Source organism: Oryza sativa, chromosome 2, assembly GCF_034140825.1.
Source record: "Oryza sativa Japonica Group chromosome 2, ASM3414082v1".
Lineage (NCBI taxonomy): Eukaryota > Viridiplantae > Streptophyta > Magnoliopsida > Poales > Poaceae > Oryza > Oryza sativa.
In genome coordinates, this window is record NC_089036.1 from 25,141,817 (window position 1) to 25,162,430 (window position 20,614).

The following is a 20,614-nucleotide window of genomic DNA, read 5'->3' on the forward strand; positions in this document are numbered from 1 at the left end:
GCGCGCCGCGGCTGCCGCCTCCGCTCGCTGCGGCCACCCGTGCGGCACAAGCTCCCCGCCGCGCCCACCACCGGTCCACCGCCGTCCCCTCCCAGCTTGTCGGCGTCGTCTGCTCCCAGCCAACGCGAGAAAAAAAGAGGAAGAGGGGAAGGAAGGGGAGAAAGAAGAAGGCAGAGGCTGACATATGGGTCCCGGTGTCATAGGGTTGGTTTGGTTTGAGGCCTATATTGGCCTTACCAATATTTGGCAATTTCAATAGTGTTTATTGTCTATTTGGTTTGGAGCCAAATTTTGGCATGCCTAAGAAATAGGCCATTTCAACAGTTAATTTAGGCTATTTTGGCTTCAATCCAAACACAATTTTTTCTTTTGCCAAAATTAGCCATGCCAAAAGTTGCCAAAATTTGACATTGACAAAAATTGGTAAGGCCAATTTAGGCTACAAACCAAACTAGCCCATAGAGTTAAAGTAGAGAGCGTAGATAAAGAGGCTATTGGAGTGAACAACTAGTTTGACTAGCCAAATCAAATGGAGAGTTGGCTATATGGGTGTTTGGAGAGTTAGATTTGGAGAGGCTGTTGGAGATGCTCTTATGAGAGCAAACTTCCAATATTCCTTTGAATTTTAGTTATTTATAAATTGTATTTCTATTTGTACTCTAAATTCTACTTTAATTTTATTAGTTTTATTCTAAATTTTAAAATCTTATATGTATTCTGTACTCTTATTCCGATATTCCTTATTTTAATTCCTAATTTCTATTATTTCTAAATTGTATTTTTATATATGGATTCTAAACTTATCTTTCAATATTTTTTTAATTCCGAATTTTAATTATTTTTAAATTCTATTTCTATATGGACTCTATATTCTTCATCCAATATATTTTTTTAATTTCGATTTTTTTTATTTCTAAATTGTATTTCTAGATGGACTCTAACCTTTACATTTAATTTTTTTTATTTTTTTAATTCTGAATTTCCATTAGTTCTATTGTATACCGATTTAGACTCTAATCTTAGCTTCCTATATTCCTTACTTTTAATTCCAAATTTCAGCTATTATTAAATTGTATTCTTATATAGACTCTGTTTTTTCTTTTTCTCCTATTAATGTGGAAATTTCTAGACCATTAAAGCAAACTTGAAGGCTTTTTTTTCTATTCCTTTAATAATATAATAGATTTGAATTCAAATTTGATAAATGTCATTTGACGGGAAATAATGGGAAAGATACACTTTTTTCTTACAAAAGAATATTGACATGTTTTGAACCATCCGGTTAAATTATTCGCAATGCTTTCTCCAACTCTAATGTTCATCTCCGGCAACTACGAAGATATGAGTTTAGCGGGTTTTGTGAAGGTGGTGGTTTTTTAGAGAGACTAAGGCAAACTGTGGATCCGTTCATCGTTCATCCGTGTTTGGATGTAAACTAAGAAATCGAATTTGTATAGGTAAAAAATTTATCATAAAATCTTGTTCGAAAAAAAACACCAATAAAGTAAGAGTAGAAGCTTTATCAAATGATATACGGATGACCCCTCAGGCTAAACATGTTATAAAATATAAATAACGTTTTGTCGATCAAACCACTCTTGACGAAGTTCAAATTTGGCGATCCAGGCCAGCGGCAACACAACCCATCTGGTACAGTCTGACCCAGCCCATCTTGATGTTTAACAGGCACTCAGGCCTTGGTTACTCAAGCTGGGACTGATCATTGTTCCTGCGTGCCTGCACTATGCCAACGCTAACCATGAGAAGTCGGTACAGAAGCTGGGAGCTAGGAGGAAGTGACTCATATATACTCTCTCCATTCAACAAAATAAATAAATTCTAGGCCTGGTTTAGTTTTCAACTTTTTCTTTAAACTTCTAACTTTTATATCACATTAAAACTTTCCTACACACATAAACTTTCAATTTTTCCGTCACATAGTTTCAATTTTAATCAAACTTCCAATTTTAGCGTGAACTAAACACACCCCTAGACAAATACTCCATCCGTTTCTAAATATTTCACACCGTTGACGTTTTAGCACATGTTTAACCGTTTATCTTATTTAAAAACTTTTGTGAAATATGTAGAACTATATGTATATATAAAAGTATATTTAACAATGAATTAAATGATAAAAAATTAATAATTACTTAAATTTTTTTAATAAGATAAACGGTCAAATATATTTAAAAAAGTTAAAAGCGTTAAATATTTAGAAACGGAGACGGTAGATAGTTTGGGTCGAGACGCGCGGGCGCCGGGCGGCTCTCGGCTCTCTCGTGGAGTTCCGCCCGCCGGCGCAGACGACGGGGGAGACGACTGCGCCGCGCGTCGCCGTTGCACAGGGCAGCGTTCAGCGTGTGCGCAGGGCGCGCGCCCCACGAGTCCACCACCGGTAGCTACACGAAAAGCCATTCGTTTTACGAGCGCAAAAGGCGCTCGCTTTTGTGTTGACTTTACCCTCGAAAAGCCTGGGATCCCCTCAAAAAACGGCGACGCAGACGGGGGACCACGATTTACGGGTGCATGCATGGACGGCGCCATCCGTCCGGGCCACATCTCTCGTCTCCATTGTTGGCTTGATGCCGCTAAAACAAACACAACACACCGTAGAGCTTATTACTGTACGTACACCAGGATGCATTTTACTGGCAGCAGCACTGCAGCAATAACGCTTGCTATGGCCTGGAACAGTAGTAATATTAGCGTGTAGCCGTGTACTGCTGACAAAGCACTCTGATTACCAGCAGAGAAGAGGTGCGTGTGTGGGGCCGTGGGGGTGCATCCGTCCGGGGGTTGTTCGTGTTGCCTGAGCGCTGACACGCTCGCATGTGGGATGCGCTGGATCGACGTTTCACGTGCTGACTTCCGTGCACAGGCGACGCACGTACGAACGTAGTACCGCCCTCTGCGTTTGCCTTTGTCCACCGCAACAGCACACTGCCTCTGCCGGCGTGGTCCACCGGCAATTGTGATCGTCGTATGCTAGTAGCCAATTAGCTCCCTGTTTTCTCAGCCAGTGATTGATTGTTCGTGTAGTCGTGTGCCAGAAAGTGCATCAGCTCTCTCTAAACTCTAATGGCCCCTTTGATTTGTAGGAAAAATATAGAAATTTTAGAGGATTTCAATTCTATGAAAAAAAAATCCTATGAAGACCTTTGAAACAGAGGATTGAATCCTATACAATCCTTTAAAATTCCTATAGAATGGACAATCCTATGCACATTTTGGAGGAAAGTTAGCAAGAGGTCTAACCTCTTGGAACATTTACTTTGAGTCCATCTCTCTCATCTGATTCCTGCATTTTTCCTGTGGTCCAATCAAACGGCCATTCCTGTTTTTTTCCTGTGTATTCCTGCTAGAATATTGTATTTTTCCTATTCCTCTGTTTTTTCATTCCTACGATTTAAAGGGGCCCTAAACTCTCTTTCTCTATCTCTATCCACATTAACGCTGGACGGCTGGAGATTCCACTTGCGAGAGAAACAGGAAGAGGGCTCATTCGGAATGGAGGAAATGTGAAGAAAAAAATGGAGGATTGATGATTCCTTTGAACTGGGTACTATAGATGCATTCGTTTGAAAGGGTTAGCTATCTTGAATTCCATAGGAATACTATTCCCTACCCATGTTTTCACAAGGAAAAAAAGAATCCACTTTAGCCTCTTTGTTGTAAGAATCCTGCGCACGGAGAACAAGAAATTCTTATGTTTTTCAATCCTCTGTTTTACACATACAATCCTACCATATTCCTATAATTTTTCTATTTCTTCGTTTTTACTATCTATATTCCGAATAAGCCATGAAAGGTTGGGGTCCTGTGAATCTGCGACGATAGGACAACGCGGGTGATGGGGAGAAGAGGGGGTGGGGCCGGGGGGGAGGCGCTTCGGCTTATCCACGCACGCCCGGCAGCGGAAAAAGGACTCGTCTTTGCCCTTTTTGGTAAAGCGGAGGCAAGGAGCGAGCTGACCTCTAGCGTAGCAACTAGCACGACGGTGGAGAAAAGGGTTTTTCACTAATTTGCTGGAGTTCACGTTTGACGTTTCCACGTCAATTTCGTGGGAGCTTTGTCACATGTGGTGCTTTTAACATGGAAGTTATAACCAGCAGTGGCTTCTCTTTTGAAACAAATGAGTTTTACATGACTATGCATGGCATAATAATATAATTCTATAGGAATTAAAAAAAGAACGCTCCAAAGAAACCCTAAGAATGCATGGTTGAGCTTGTTATCACATGACTGATAACTACTCCCTCACGCCGTTGGCTTTTTGACTAATGTTTAACCATTCGTCTTATTTAAAATTTTTGTGCAAATGTAAACATACTTATGTCATGCTTAAAGAAAATTTGATGATAAATCAAGTCACAATAAAATAAATTATAATTACATAAATTTTTTGAATAAGACGAAAAGTCAAACGTTTATCAAAAAGTCAACGGCGTCATACATTAAAATACGGAGGGAGTATATTAGTTACTCCCTCGGTCCCATAATATAGTAACCTAGTATAGGATGTGACACTTCATACTTCATAGTACAATAGATCCGAACATGCTTTCTTTTCCAGGTTCGTTGTACTATAAAGTGTCTGTTCTAGATTACTACTCCTATATTATGAGACGGAGGGAGTAGGGTCCATGGACTGGAAGAAATGATTATGTCTTGGAAAGCATATATACTTGTGAAATCTCCTTTACAGATGGTATATAAAATGATCTCTCTCTTACAAAAGTGAAAGGGTTTGAAAAAGGGATAAGGTGCAAGCAAGTTGGATAAAAGCTAACTGAAGATTAAATCTGAAAGATGAAGAAATTTGGATCAATAGATGTTCTTTCATTAGACATGTAGAGTATGTTCAGCTGCTCTTTTTTACTGTAGCTATGTGGCTGCAACTGTAAGCCAACATCAGTTGTTTGTGTCATGTCTGGCTGTAGTTGTAGCCACAGTAATGTTGCAACCCCTCCTACCGAACATAACCTGAGTTGAAAACACGCAATAGCTGGGTTCTGGAATTGTTGTTTTGGTGGTAAGCTTGTTAGGGTGCTGATAATGTAAGCTCAAATTCACAGCAGCGTGTTTTAGGTTTATGTTGTGAGTGTTGTGTCGGACAGTTTTAGCCTGTGTTTGGTTTTAGGGATGGAAACTAGTCCCTCCCGCATAGAAAACTGAGCAATCCATTAATGCATAATTAATTAAGTATTAGCTATTTTTAAAAAAATGGATTATTTTGATTTTTTAAGTAATTTTTGTATAGAAACTTTTTGCAAAAAACACACCGTTTAACAGTTTGAAAAATGTGCGCGTGAAAAATAAGGGGAAGGGGCTGAAAAAAGGGGTGCCTAATACACCCTACTCTGTTCGTTTTCTTAGAAAGCTGGATCGTATCTCTCGATCCATCTTTGATACTCTTAAAAAAGAGTTGGACCTAATATAACAAATTGGCCACGTTTGTGGCAAATTGTGGGACTATTCAGTTTGTCGCCGCTTTTAAAGTAGGTGACAAACTAGACACATATCAACCATTGCTATCTTACTAAATTTTGGTATTTTCAGAAGCTTCCTCTCTAAAAACTCTATCAAAATAAAATTTAGCGAAGGCATCAAAACAAAGTCAACACTAAAATTTATAAAAAAATAGAATTACTAAAATTTGATATGATTGATTCGGACAACAAAGTGAACTAAGCCATGTGTACCTATGAGGAGTGGCAGCTGTGTTCGGCATCCTCTTTTCCCAACCCTTCTTTCTCGTTTTCCGCGCGCACGCTTTTCAAACTGCTAAACGGTGTGTTTTTTGCAACAAGTTTCTATACGAAAGATGCTTAAAAAAATCAAATTAATCTAATTTTGGAAAAAAATTAGCTAATACTTAATTAATCACGCACTAATAGACCGCTCCGTTTTTCGTGTGGAGGGAATGAGTTCCCAACTCACATACACGAACACAACAACCCACATATATGTGTTGTCGCGCATCACGGCGGCGCTGGTGCCGGCGCTGGTTTCTGGGTGTTCGCGTACGAGCCCCGCCTAGCGACGCCAGCCATTGGCCTCCATGGAGCACCGCCTGGATGGAGTAAAGAAAGAAAAAAGAATGGGGAAAGAGAGAGATGACGTGGCACGCTGACACGTGGGGCCCACGTGGGTCCCACGCTGACTCAGCCGCCACGTAGACAAAAACCGGGGTCAAAACCACCGAAGGACCTCGGGTAATCAGTTTTGTATAGTTAAGGGACCCCGCGTATATTCTGCGGTTCGAGAATTTTTTTATCCTGATAACAAATTGAGGGACCTTCGGTGCACTTTTTCCTAGAAAATTTCTGAAGGATAAAGTACACCGAAGGTCCCTCAACTTGTTGTCCAGTTACAAAATCATCCCTCAACTACAATACCAGATATATGAGATCCTTTAACTTCCAAAACCGTTTATTTGAGGTCCCTCGGTGGTTTTGACCCCGGTTTTATCTGACGTGGCAGCTGAGTTGCGTGGGTCCCACATGTCAGGATGCCACATCATTATTTTCTTCTTATTTTTTATCTTTTCTTTTATTTCTTCTCTTTCCCTCTCTTCTCGATGCACCCGGCGCCAAATGGGGAGTGGCGGTCGTTGAGGACGGCCCCGGCCGAGCTCTGCGCGGCGGAGCGGAAGGCGGCGAGAGCCTTCTCGGGGAGGGACACGGCGGCGTAGGAGCAGAAGACACCGACAAGGTGCGGCTCGGTGGGAGGCTGAGAGGGAGGTGTCGTCGATGGCCTTGAAGAGGGAGACGGCACGGTTGGGATCGTGCTTGCGGCAGAGGTAGGTCTTGGCCGCTGATGCCATAAGGGGCGGCTCGCCAGCGGTGGTAGTGAGGACACGGAGGAGAGCGCGGCCACGACAATGGCTCCGCACGGCCCTCCTCTCCACCACGCTCGTTCCTCGTTAGCCGCCGGCCACGCCGGCCCTCCTCCCCGCCGCATCGAAGGAGACGGAGCGGAGCTCCACGGAGTCGTCCGTGGCATCGGGGCTCGACTTCGAGGACACCATCCTCACCCTCTGCCTCCCGTGCTCCCTTGCCGTCGCCGTCCCCGACCCCGACCACAAGCGCTCCTCCTCCAAAGCCGACACCGCCGACAACTCCTCCCCCCTCGCCACCTCCGGTTACGACCAGCGGCTTTCCCACTGCGGGCGCTGCCGACAGGGTGACGCCGACGTTGGCTTCCCCGCGCCTCCGCCGTGGCCGTGCTTCCTCACTACGGCCGCCGCGCCGTCAGGGCGCTGCCGACGCCGGCCTCCCCGCGCCTCGCCGCCACCGCCTGGGCGACGCCGACGCTGGCCTCCCTGCGCTTCCGCCGTGCTTCCCCACTGCGGCGGCCGCCGCCAACAGGGCGATGCCGACGCCGGCCTCCCCGCGCCTTGCTGCCACCGACTGGGCGACGCCGACGCCGGCCTCCCCGCGCCTCCGCCGTGCTTCCCAACTACGGCCGCTGCGCCGTCAGGGCGAGACCGACGCCGGCCTCCCAGCGCCTCGCCGCCACCGCCTGGGCGACGCCGACGCCGGCCTCCCCGCGCCTCGCCACCACCACCTGGGCGAGACCGACGCCGGCCTCCCAGCGCCTCGCCGCCACCGCCTGGGCGACGCCGACGCCGGCCTCCCCGCGCCTCCGCCATGCTTCCCCACTACGGCCACCGCCGTCGCCGTTGCGGTGCTGCCCTCCTCCTCTCTCGCTGCCCTGGCTAGCTTGCAGATTAGTGAGAGAGAGATATGAGTAAAGGGAGAGAAGCGGGGGAAGAGAAGAGAGAGGAGGCTGACGTGGATTACGCTGACATGTGGGGCCTATGTGGGTCCCACGCTAACTCAGCAGCCACGTAGGATAAAACTGGGGTCAAAACTGCCGAGGGACCTTTTGTGACCGGTTTTGATTAGTTATGGGACGCGGAATATCTGGTTTTGCGGTTTGAGGACGATTTTGTATCTCGATAACAAGTTGAGAGACCTTGGGTGTACTTTTTCCATTTCTGAACTTCCGATGCGTAATAAGGCTTTAGTCCCACAACTGACGTCGAACTAGGCCCATATACACATGGATTAAGCCCACCTGCGGCCGCCGAACAGTGGCGTCGTGCAGCTCGGGCTCTGGAAAAAAGAGAGAGGCGCATCTGTTTCCTTTCCTCCCAAAAAGTGGCCGCGGAAAATTTCGAATTCCCCCCACCCGTCGTCGGCGGCGACCGCGGGTGCCCAAGCCCAACCCCCCGCCGCCGCTCCCCTCGCCGTCCGCCGACCCACACCACCACCACTCAGGACCCCCTCATACCAGGCATGGAGGAGAGCGACGAGACCGCCGTGGAGGCGGCGCTGGGGCTGAGCGCCTCGTTCTTCGTCAACTCGGTCCTCAACGCGGTCGACGACGTCCGCTACGGGGCCTTCGAGTACTGCCTCCAGTAAGGCTACCGAACCCTCTCTACTTCTCCTCCCCCCCTTTCTCGCTCGCCCCCTCTTTCGCTGCTCGGTTGTTCGTTAACTTGCCCTCTTGCTGTTCTTCTCTCTTCTCCAGGGAAGGCGCCCCCGAGGCCGTCGGCGCCGCCATGGCGACCCAGAAGGCCGAGGAGCTGGAGCGGGTAAGTTCCCCCCCCAACCACTGGATTTCATGAAGCGTGCCGGCCCCCTCAGTTTTTTTCCCTTTAAAAAAATAATCCGGTTCTGGAACGCGATTTCCCATTCCACGATTCGATAGAAGGTGTCTTGTATGGTGTGGTTGTGTTTTTAGACGAATTCCATCTTTGTGCGTCGGGTTCTTAACAATGCTTGATCGTAGTCTTAGGGTAGCTTCACCTGCCTTAGCGCTCGTGATGTTCACCAATTTATCAGCCTTAGCACTCTCAGACTCAGCGTTCACCAATTTATCGGGGTCAGCCAGCGGTTATGACTAGTAGACATTGATCAATTTTGGTTCATTTCAAGGCTCAAGCTGGCTATTGGATCCTATATCAAAGGAATTTATGCGGCTATGTGGATGTGCCTTTCAGCAGTTCAGCTGCAGAACTATGATTACTTGTTTTGTAGCCCCTTTTGTACAGGATGTGACGTGCCGTCCTTCTTTTTTCAATTCAGATGACTTTTCCGTGCTGCACAGTGTGTAGTATCAGACCATCAGTACCACTTTGCAATGGCCTATAAAACACATATGTTTCTATTTGCATATATGCTTGATAAACAAACTTGTGCGGAAACTTTCTACGCATAAATTTAAAACCAAATGAATTACTAAGTGTGGCTTTCTTGTAAAGCTGGGTCAATCAATGATTTATCTTCTAAAAAGAAAAATTAAAACACAAATGGATTACTGAGTGTAAATATTGAAACAGCTAGAAAAATACCAAAGCAAAGCATGGTTCCAGATAACAATTCTTTCGATTGTTAGCTTCTCTGTTTTCATATTTTTGCTATAGAATGGATATTGTTCATTTGGTTTCAGAACTATGGAATGGATATTGTTCATTTTGTTTTAAAAAAAAGATACCACTTATTGTGGTCAAAAGCAACTATGGACCTATCAGGCTAGCTCTCCTTGGAAGCATTACATTACTTTAACACTTCTAATGATTTAGTAGCCCTATGAGTTATCATGTATCATATTTAATAACAATTGCTTTGTTTTATCATGGTGCAGTAATGTTTTTAGTATATTTTATTCTGGAAGCTATTGCATATCGTTCATATGTTTGTCAATTGGCACATGTTTCCCCCAATAGACCAGTCCAGCTTGAACGTTCTGAAAAGTATAGTTCTTCTTATGATTTTCTTTTTAGGGTGTAATCAGCATTCACAACTTGGTGAAGGATGTATTGGATAAGAGAATGAGCAATTGGGAGAAATACTGCCTTCGACATTGTTTCGCAATACCTGAAGGATTCCTGACACGTGAAGATGTATGTTCCTCATATTGAAGTGATTGGTTTATTTAATTTTTTTGTGAGGTTGAAGTGATTGATTTAGTGAAGTCAAGATATTTAATTATACTACATCATGTTTCTTTTGGAATTCATATTGTGTCAAAGTTGTACAGTCTTCATTTTCATATGTTCTTATGATGAAGCAGAACATACAATTCTGTTTCCTGAAACCTTGCTTTACTTTTATGTTTACTTCAATGTTCTATTTCAAAAAATGGTGTCATGAAGATGGTTAAACATGAGTTGTTTTCTTCATCAGGATATTCCTGCAAAAAAATCACTCAATGATGGGAATTCTGATTCGGATCTCGATGCTGAACTTGTTTCTCTTAGGAAAAAACTTGAAGATGTAAGCAGCTTACTTAAATGAATTAGCTTCTCTATATCTGCATTTATATGACAAACACATGTTGTTTCATCAGGCTAACAATGAATCTGAAGAACTTCAAAAAGAGCTTTCTTCCTTAGAAAGACAAGCTGAGTGCCAGAGAAATTTGGATTCCTCTATGGCTGAATTATTGAAGGTGTTTGAAAGCAAGGCCTTTCAAGACAATTTTCAAGGTATGACATTAGATTCAGTAGTTGTGTACAACAGGAGGAAGAGAAATCCACGCCATTTGATTATGATTAAACATCAATTAAGTTTCACGCTGCTTTTGTTTTTCACAAATAGTTATTTGGCATGCTTAAGCTGCAGTTTCACTTCGATATTGCTGGCATTAAAAGACTTTTATTTTATTTAGGCCAATGCCTTTCCATGAAATAAGGCTTACAATTTTGAATTTTTCAAGTGATCAGAACTCCAACCTGTTCACTTATGGTTGGGTAATTATTGTTGACATAATTTGAGTAATTGTGATGATGCTGATGTTATATCCTTCCTTGTCACCTTGTTTGACAATTGACATGCTACATGGCAGATTGTTAGTAATTGTAACGTATGGTGCATATTGGTTATGGGTTACTTCGCATGGTTAAAAAACTAGTAAGCTTCAGCCACTGGCATCAACAATTTTGAGTTTCAGAAAGCAAAATATTCTTGCCCGCCGCCCAAATTCTATGACATTTCTTAATCTGCTTTTGTTAATTTGTTTATGTCACGTACAAATACAGTTCAATGTTGTTTATAGGATCTCGATACTAACTACAAAGGAGTAAATTCTTCATAAGTATGATTTTTGGGCAGCCTGGTTAACTCTGGTTCAGAACATGCCTGACTAACTGTGCTATACCTGCAGATCTTGTGAACGTAATACCACTATTTCAGCGGAAACTGGAAGGTATGAAAAGGAAGATTGTTGAGAACATTGACGATCAAATTGATTGGAACGTCAATGGACACCACAAGCGGTTAGCATCAGGTAATCCATTTTCCCCTCTATCTCGCCACATTTCCTGTGCGTGCATTTGCTCGTTTGCCGTAATCTTTACTCACTACCTTAGCACCTTGCCTCGCAGGTTTCACTGCCAGAACAGAAGACAGTCAAGATGTTGTGAATGTCTTAAAGAAGTATTAGTAGCTCCCACTTTTATGCGACCTGTGCGATAACAGGACGCCTGCTATGTGCTATCCTTCGTAGCACGGGATAAGCTGGTTATATGTTTGGACTCTTGCTAACTGAGTACCGCCAATGCAGATCTTCAATGTAATCCTGAACTGCGATTCCTTCCGAACAATTTGTACGTAAACGTAAAGTACATGGGCTTTCCATAATTGGTTTATACGTGGTTATTTCTCCGGATGGCCGGATAGAACCACTATCGTATTGTTCACGTACTGGTTCTCAGTGCGACCGAATTTTGGTATGGTTCACATAAAAGGCCTGAACACATCCCCAAAGGCCCAAACGCACACGAGACAATCACAAAACGCAACGAGAAAAGGAAGACGGTATTCATTCCAAATAAAATTTGGCAGGTGATGAGATGAATTACCTTTTAACAATGTCGAGCAAATCCGTATGAAAAAAAAGAAGAATTCACAAATAGCATCATGTAGAACAGGGGAGAGGGCCTAGCGACGCGGCCAGCCCAAATAGGCCCAGAGATCGGAAGGCAAAGGGGCTCATTGATGCCGTCACTCTAAAAAGAAAAGGGAAAATAAATAAATAAAATTAAAAACAAAACAAAAAAACTCGTGGCACACGACGAAGGCGACGCACAAATCTCCAGAACTCGGGGGGCACAAGCACAACTTTATATGGAGTCGAGGACGACGCGTCGCCCCCATCCAAGGCACCGCAGCGGGCGCGCCCCACCACCGGGCCCTCCTCCCCCTCTCCGCCCTCGCCACCCCGCTCCTCCCCTTCCTTCCCCGCAGTGGTCCCGCAAAAACCCTAGCCATCCCGCCGCCTCCGCCGCCGACGACGACATGGACGACGACGCCATCACGGCGCTGATGGACATCGACGACTCCCCCCGCAGCAGCGGCGCCGGCGCCGTCTTCCTCGACGACGAGGAGGACGCGGAGGTCTTCCCCGGCCACCGCGCGGCCCGCGCCAACGAGGCCCGCGGGCCCCTCCCCTTCGCCGGCTTCTACAACTCCTTCGACGGCGCCGACTTCGACGACACCGACCTCGCCTGAGGCGCTTACGGTAACGTGTGGGGGCCGGTGCTCTTGTGGGGGGCTCTCCTGGAAGTTTGAGAGGCTGATCTGTCTCTATGGTGATGGATTCTTCTAGTTAGTTCGTCGGTTAGATTTCTTTTCATGTATCTCGAGACGTCGTGAGATCAATCTGGGTACCTTTTGCTGCCGATGTTTTTGAATCTCTATGCCTTGCCTGCATTGTTGGTTGCTTGGTTAGTGCTTTTGGCTCTTGATTGGTACCAATCTCTGCGAGGTTTTCTTAAATTCTCGTAGTACTTTGATTCACAAGATAGATTTTTGTTTATATATGTTGGCTTCAATGTGCGCGATGTTGGAAGCAGGTGGGTGTAACGTCGATGTCACATTGATCGATTGGCTTCGATTTTTCCTGCTAGAGTTTTCCACAACAGGAATATCTGGAGGGTCCAGACGTACTGTTGCAATGGGATAATTAGCAGCCTCATCCAATCAGTAGTGGCGTTGCAGTGGAAACTCCATTAGCACGGCGAATTAACCTAAATAAAAGTCTCTACCACGCAAATTTCTGTCTGAAATTGCAGAGGAAATACTTTTATGTTTGTAACCCATGAGCACTAGTTGGAGTCAGTCGGGAAAGGACCAGCCTCATGTCACATTGCTAGTTCTAGCTAGAAGGTGTTGATGTTGGGTGTAAAGTGCGTTCATGAGTCAACAAGCTGCTTCTGATTGTTGATTAGTAATATTAAATGCTTTCAAGAGTACCAAACTGCTATTGGGTTGAATTGTGCTACAGTTGGGGATGATTTGATGCCAATTTAATAGATTTGACAAACTGTTTGGTAGTACTGGTAGTGGCTATCTCCACTTCACAACAAAAAAAAGTTTGGGGATCCTATGGTAGATTTGATCAATTTCTCTTGAAATTAGTTCTAACTTGCAAGTAGCCTAAAAACAGCCCTCATTTTGTTTACCATGAGGCTATGCCATCTAGAGTTCTGAAGCGAGAGTGTTCAAGCAATGATTGTTTCCATATGAGATTGCATGTCTTTGCTTCTAACTGACTGAAACAATGTCAACAAGATCTGCAATTTAGAATTTATCTATATTGATTATCCTATTGGCCCCGCGAAAAAGTGATTATCACATTGAATGTGCTATTGAATATTATTTCTGATTTGTCCATCAGTTGAATTTGTCATCCAGAAAAGTGGTGAAAATAAATTTTCAGATATTCCGTCCTCTGATATTTGGCTAGACGAGGTGAAAATGAAAGACGAGACTGTTTTCACGTTCACTTGGCTGCTGCATTTGACTGCTGGTTGCCTGATTGATTGTTAGACTGCTACCAAGGGAGAAACGTCAAGTTGTGGTATCATTCCATTTCTTGTTTCCGAGATCTACCACTTGCGTGAACTGTTTATCCGCCAGCAGCTGGTCCTCGTTCTTGGCTCCAGCTTTGCCGCTGATCTGTTGTTTTGTGAACTTGCAATGCTGGAAATCTTTCAAGTTTCAACCAAAACGTCACTGTAGCGTCTAATTGACAGTACCTGCTTGAAACTTGAAGTTTGATCCGTGCTATGTTTCTGTTACCACTTAGCTTCTGAGTTCTGTGACGCGATTCTTCACTTCTGCGGGATTGCTTGTTTCTTACTGCTACAACCTAGTAGCTGACTCCCTCAACTGTGTGAACAAACAATTTTACCTGAAAGATTTGGAATCCAGATACTAAGGCCGTGTTTAGTTTTCCCCCTATTATCAACTTTCCATCATATTATATTACATCAAAAAATTTTCTACACATAAACTTTCAACTTTTTTTTTCTGAACTCCCAACTTTCTTCGAACTTCCAATTTTTTTCAGGAACTAAACACACCCTAATGTAGCATTGCATTAGCATGTTGACAAAAGATACTGTAATAAAGAATTGGTTGAACAGCATGTTGACAAAAGATACTGTAATAAAGAATTGGTTGTTCAACCAGTTTCTCTTCAGAGGGGAGAACTGCCATGGTGCCGCGGGTAGGCCATTATCTGGCGTATTGTTGGCTTGTTGTAATGGACCCTGCAATTTTCCTGATTAGGCCCCTCCTAAACCCGACCAACAGTTTGTTACAAAAAGCGGGCATTTCGTGTTTCGTTGTTTTAACTCGAATTCCGTCGTATTGTACCGAATCATACCAGATTCTACGATTTCATTTGCAAACTCAAAGCTGAAGCGCGATCCACGCCCTGTTTGACTCTCTGTCGTCTTGTGTCACGCTGCCGCCGCGAGAAAAGCACAAACGATCCGCGCCCTCCGGCAGCTGCGCCGGCGCCGGCCACGCGTCGCGCGCCCACTGGCCCCACATGTTTCGGGGAGCACGGCGTACGAACAGGGGAAAAGGATGGGTGTATCATCCCCTCATCCATCGAAGCCGTCGCATCGCCACCGTCCATCGGCGCATAGGCCAGTTCGCCCGGCAGAGGGCCCCGCTGCCGCGCCAGCCAAGCCAGCCGTCCGATCGCATCTCGCGGTCCCGTCCGCCGCACGTGTCCCGCCCGCACGGGCGGGGGGAAGGAAGGAAGGAGGCCATGTGGCCTGTCGCCGCACGGGATCCCGGGCCGGCGGGGGCTGGCGGTCAATGGCCTGGTCGTATGGTGGGCCCCGCCCGAGGCGCCACGTCAGCGAAGCGGATAGGGACGGCGGGGTTTTAACCCCTTCGTCGTCGCGCGGCTCGCGGTTGATCGCGAGCTCTAGCTGTTTTGACCGCTTCTCCGGTGGTGGCGTGGTGTGTGATTGTGTGGTGTGTGGTCGGTGGGTCTCGTTCTTCTCGTGACAAATTCGGTGGAGGTTGCTTTCAAGTTTGCAGCCGGCTGAGAGTTGTTTCTTTGCCCCCCGAGCTCAACAATTATCTCTGATACTGTATGTCTCTGTTTATTTATGTAATGTTCACTAAGCTGTCTAAGCATGTGTTTCATATGACGACGGTTTTTCTTTTCATGTGCGATGAACGGTGTGGCCTCCATGAGAATTGACCACTTGTTATCCGCCCCACAACCAAATTTTCAATAGATATAAATATATTGTACTAAGTTGCTAGGGGTAATGTAGTATATGCAATGATTGATCGACGAAATAATGTCTAAAGTTTCATCGGTCAAACAACGATACTTGCTAGACTGATTGCCACAATATATTATTGCTAGACCGGTTGCATAATAGAATGTGTTAGGAATCAAATTCAACTTTATCCAACTAAATGGTTAAGGACCAAGTTCAATGGCTACCTTAGTCGTTAGCCCGGGCAACCAGGAATAGTTGTACATAGTTTTTATTTTCTTTTTACCTTGTTCAATATTTTCTGCTCTATTTATTGAATTTGGCGGCTCGCCAATTCGTTTAAGAACTGAATGGTTTGGAGGTGGTTAGAGCCACAAGTTCAAAGAGGTACATAGTTTTACGTAAAGAGAAAAAGATTAGATAGGACAAGGATAGAACAGGTAGATAAGATGTCGCATTACTCCTCTTATTGACTGATCAACTTTTAATAATAACGTAAAGCATTTAAAATATCTAATTATGCAACATAAAAGTGTCATTTTACATTGTAATGTACCTAACAAAAGTTATACATTCAGAGTGGTTCGCATTTATATCTCTAAACTTAAAACTTAAAGAGTCAAAAGCCACATGTTTGTGAAAAAATCAAATTTGATAAGTATTACCAATATAGGAGTATAGAATACACTTATGTTTGCTATCACATTGACAAGTAGGGTTGGGCCTTAAAACAACAATAGGTAAATGTTGTGGATACATAAGTTGTTGTGTGAATATTTCCTTTTCAATAATATTCCCTTGGTTCCAAAATAACTTAATTTTTCACTATCTTATTTGCACAAAGTTAATGCACCATGGCTCTTGGCTGTCTGACCGCAGCTTATTAGTCTGCAACAGCAAGCCATGGCATTGCTGTTTCATGTAGCAAACAGTTGTACGGGAGCAATCAAGCAGGCACAAAAAATGTTAGAAAAACATAATATATCTCATTTCCAAACAAGTTTTATTAAAAAAAAACCAAAGTATATGTTCGTGTCATGGATATGTGTTTAATGCTAATTTTGATACAAATATCAAAATACTACTACTCCCTCCGGTTTAGAATATAAATATTTCTGGCTATGTATCTCTACACATATCTAAAAATACTTATATTTTAGATGAAGAGTACAAATAAGAGAAAATTCTCTCATAAAAGGTAATATCGCCTTTCTAAAATATAAGGGATTTTGTCCATCTAATAACATAGGCAAAATATTTTACTACTTCCATCCCAAAATATAAAAACTTTTAGTTATTACATCCGTCTCAAAATATAAGAAGTTAGGATTGAATGAGATATTCTTTAGGACTATTAATTTGGATAGGATGAATTTGGACAGCCTGTCCAGATTCGTAGTACCACGAAATATTAGATCCAATCATTGGTTCTTATATTTTGGGATAAAGAGAGTATGAATTTGGATAACTACATCTTCAGATTTATCACTAAAAATACTTATATTTTAAAACGGATATAGTATATTTTAGAGCAGAGATAGTAAGCAACATAGAGCTATTTTGGCCTCATAGGAAGAGGATAAAATTGACTTGTTTCCATTCAGAAAAAAATATGTATAATATTGACTTGTCCCAAATGATATACACATGCTGGGTAAAAATAATATAATATTATTGCACACACTTGTATATATTAAAAACATGAAGGAAGGAGATTCCTCTTGCCCTTGTTTTGATACAGGAAAGCCATCAGTCCAACTGCCCTCTCTTGGAGCCTTCCCCCCTCGCGAGAACTAGAAGTAGAAGAACTCATCATCTCACCTCCCAAACTGACACAACCCTCCTTAACTCATTCCTCCTACTCCTAACTGCAAGCTACTGCTCACCCTCTCCCGGTCTCCCTCCTCTCCTCCTCGACCTCGCGCGCGAGCTCATGGCCTCGAGCTCAAACCCGGACACCATGGACACGGACCCTCCCGGCGGCGGCGGCACCCTCTCCATCGCCGTGGAGCGCAACCCGCCGGAGTCGCGCCTGCTCCAGCTAGGCGTCAAGTCCTGGCCCAAGTGAGTCGCCACAGTGCCGATCGATCGCTGTCCATTTCCTGCTCCTTCATGGCGTACGTGTTTAATTGAGCGCGTGGGCGGGTGCGTGCGTGCGCAGGTGGGGTTGCCCGACGGGGAAGTTCCCGGTGAAGTTCGACGCGCGGGAGACGTGCTACCTGGTGAAGGGGAAGGTGAGGGCGCACATCAAGGGCTCGTCGGAGTGCGTGGAGTTCGGCGCCGGCGACCTCGTCGTCTTCCCCAAGGGGCTAAGCTGCACCTGGGACGTCCTCGCCGCCGTCGACAAGTACTACAAGTTCGATTCATCTTGACGTCTGTCTCGTCGTCGATCGATCTCTCTCCCTCGCCGAATTCGGTGACTAATTCGCTTCCTGATTAGTTCGGTGACTGCGCTTAGCCTCATTCTGTAGCTAATTTGTTGCTAGATAATTAAGCCCGTGCCTAATGTGATAATGTCTCTTCTTCTCTGCGTGTAAAAAAAAAATGGTGTGCGAGGGGGCAGGGGCATCTAGCCCCTGAGAGGCTAGTGGTTATTCAGGAGCCCCAAAAACCGGTCAATGCAGGGGCTGTTCAAAGTATTCTTGTTTATTCCTCCGAGTGCAATCCACTTTGAATGCTCTCTTTGACCGGCGCCACTAGACTCCATTAATTGTCTTTTGTTTTCATTTCCTGCGCCGTTTCTCTTTGTAGGTGCATTTGATTTTCCTGCTCTCGGGCGAAGGCAGTGGAAAATTTTATTTTCTGAACGTTATTCTAAACAAATTTTGAAATAAACCCTTCTACACGTTATGTACGATTGGGAACATTTACAACAACACAACTATAAATGGTACCGTAAGATAATACTTTTACGCCGTGAAAAAAATTGGTGCGACAAGGATTATGGCATTTCAGTATATCAACATAAAAGCGTTGTTACATGGTTAATTATGCCATGTCAATTATAGTGGTGTGGATAATAGGTTTTTCAGAATAATAAAGAAGTGAGACTCGAATACTCGATATTAGCGGGACTTCGCTTTGAGCTTTCCATCAGGGTTTTCCGCTATTCTTTTGAACCAAAATCTTTAAAGTATAAAATAAAAAATATTAATACTTTGGTTGTTTTTTATTATAATTTTCTTGGTGCAACCAAATTTCTATATTGAATAAAATACAAAATCTCAAAGCTATAGACGCGATACTCTAGCCTGTTTTGAAGGAATTGGTTGTTTTCATTGGTTGCCAAATTTCCCTGATGCAATATGAACTATTTTCTTTTTGAAAACAAAATCTAAAATATGCAATAATGTTTTTACTATGTAAAGTTTTACCATCCCTAACCAATCACACCTTGAGTCTCCAAAAAAGCCAAACATAGCCAAACTATTTCAACATCAGCTTAAAGATTTGAATTATTTTATTTAAAAATGAGTAATGGGGCTAAGTGCCTCAGGAGATATTTCACAGCATTATAATGTTAATATGACACCTTTTTCAGTGCACATGGTTAGTCATTTGGTGTATTTTGGGCCAATGCTTAAAATATAATGCCGTCATAACTTTAGAGCGGAAGTGTCATTTTATGATGGTACTTAAAAATTGGTGAGATTCCAATTAAGAGGAATCAAAAGTATTCAAAATTGTTTTCTTCGATTACTTGGAACGCACATATACACAAGCTAGTGCGTCCATAACACAAGCATAAAGAGACATACTCACTATGTCCCACAAAAAAATGAATCTAAAACTGGATGTGACATATTATAGTACAACGAATCTGGACAAATATATCACATTCAGTACTACTCCCTCCGTCCCAAAAAAAAGACAAACCCTAGGTTTCCGTGTCCAACTTTAACTGTCCGTCTTATATAAATTTTTTTTATAATTCGTATTTTCATTGTTGTTAGATGATAAAAATATGATTAATATTTTATGTGTGACTTGTCTTTTTAATTTTTTTTCATAATTTTTTCAAATAAGACGGACGGTCAAACGTTGGACACGGAAACCAGGGTTTGTCTTTTTTTGGGACGGAGGGAGTAGTTTGGTTTTTTTGGGAGGGAGGGAGTAACTAACAACAATTACTTGGTCCCACTAAATTTTCATTGAAAATGAACTAATATGTGAGTATGTCGTCCAACTCCCTCCGTTACATTAAAACTAATCTAGTACCGGATGTGACACATCCTAGTTATTATTATGAATCTGGACATATGTATGTTACATCCGGTTCTAGATTCGTTTTTAATAGGACAGAGGGAGTAGGATTTAGATTCTATAAGTTGGAGTCATGTAACCATAAGTCTATCGCACAGTTATCGCTGCTTAAAAACATTATAATTGTTCCAATGGATGAATTAGAAGTTAGGTACAAATCAAACAAACCAAAGTGCAGCTACCCAGATATTTTCTGGACTTAGTTCATTGCACATAGATCAGTGAGTGATAAGTGGATTGGATCACACGAAATAAAATTATGAGATGGTGATGCATGAAAAATGGCCAATTCATTGATTTGCCTGTCAGTCGCTATCTGCAGCGTCTTTACTCGCACCGATAGCAACACTATTTACGCCGTGTTTAGTTTTAAAATATTTCTTCAAACTTCAAATTTTTCTATCATATCAAAACTCCCCTATAGACATAAACTTCCAACTTTTTCATTATATCGTTTCAATTTCAACCAAACTTTCAATTTTAGCGTAAACTAAACACAGCCTTACTAGCCACACAATCCGTTTCATTCAGGCAGGAGGGAAAATGGGGGTATGGTACAAAAGAGAATATACCGAATCCTTGGATGGTAGTAGCAGCTATTTGGTTCCCCCGAGCTAGTGGATCGAGCACTAGGTTGAGAGCTCGGAATTGATGGTTCGTTGGACGCATGGTCCATGGCAACTAGCCATGGATGGGTCGGTCGGCGACTCTAGCTAGCAGCTGCGTGTGTGTGTGCGTGTGGCAGTGGTGGTTTCTGAACCTGTGATCAGGCAGCCATGGCCGGCCGCCCGGGCGTCTTGCTGC

General features: G+C 43.6%; 3 protein-coding genes across 3 annotated transcripts; all 3 read left to right on the forward strand.

The window, feature by feature from the left end:
• The first annotated feature begins 8,158 nt into the window (after window positions 1-8,158).
• On the forward strand, window positions 8,159-11,713 carry LOC4330004 (protein MIS12 homolog). The gene is made up of 7 exons (XM_015768555.3): window positions 8,159-8,428; window positions 8,542-8,605; window positions 9,797-9,916; window positions 10,200-10,289; window positions 10,363-10,501; window positions 11,179-11,301; window positions 11,399-11,713. Exons 1-7 carry the CDS (start codon window positions 8,307-8,309, stop codon window positions 11,455-11,457), a joined length of 717 nt encoding a protein of 238 aa, XP_015624041.1. The 5' UTR covers window positions 8,159-8,306; the 3' UTR covers window positions 11,458-11,713.
• Window positions 11,714-12,228: 515 nt separating this feature from the next.
• LOC4330005 (uncharacterized) lies at window positions 12,229-12,696 on the forward strand. Its single transcript, XM_015768244.3, has one exon. The coding sequence runs from the start codon at window positions 12,312-12,314 to the stop codon at window positions 12,522-12,524; it is 213 nt and encodes a 70-aa protein (XP_015623730.2). The 5' UTR covers window positions 12,229-12,311; the 3' UTR covers window positions 12,525-12,696.
• Window positions 12,697-17,373: 4,677 nt separating this feature from the next.
• LOC4330006 (uncharacterized) lies at window positions 17,374-18,243 on the forward strand. The gene is made up of 2 exons (XM_015768319.3): window positions 17,374-17,611; window positions 17,709-18,243. Exons 1-2 carry the CDS (start codon window positions 17,481-17,483, stop codon window positions 17,917-17,919), a joined length of 342 nt encoding a protein of 113 aa, XP_015623805.1. The 5' UTR covers window positions 17,374-17,480; the 3' UTR covers window positions 17,920-18,243.
• The last annotated feature ends 2,371 nt before the right edge of the window (window positions 18,244-20,614 follow it).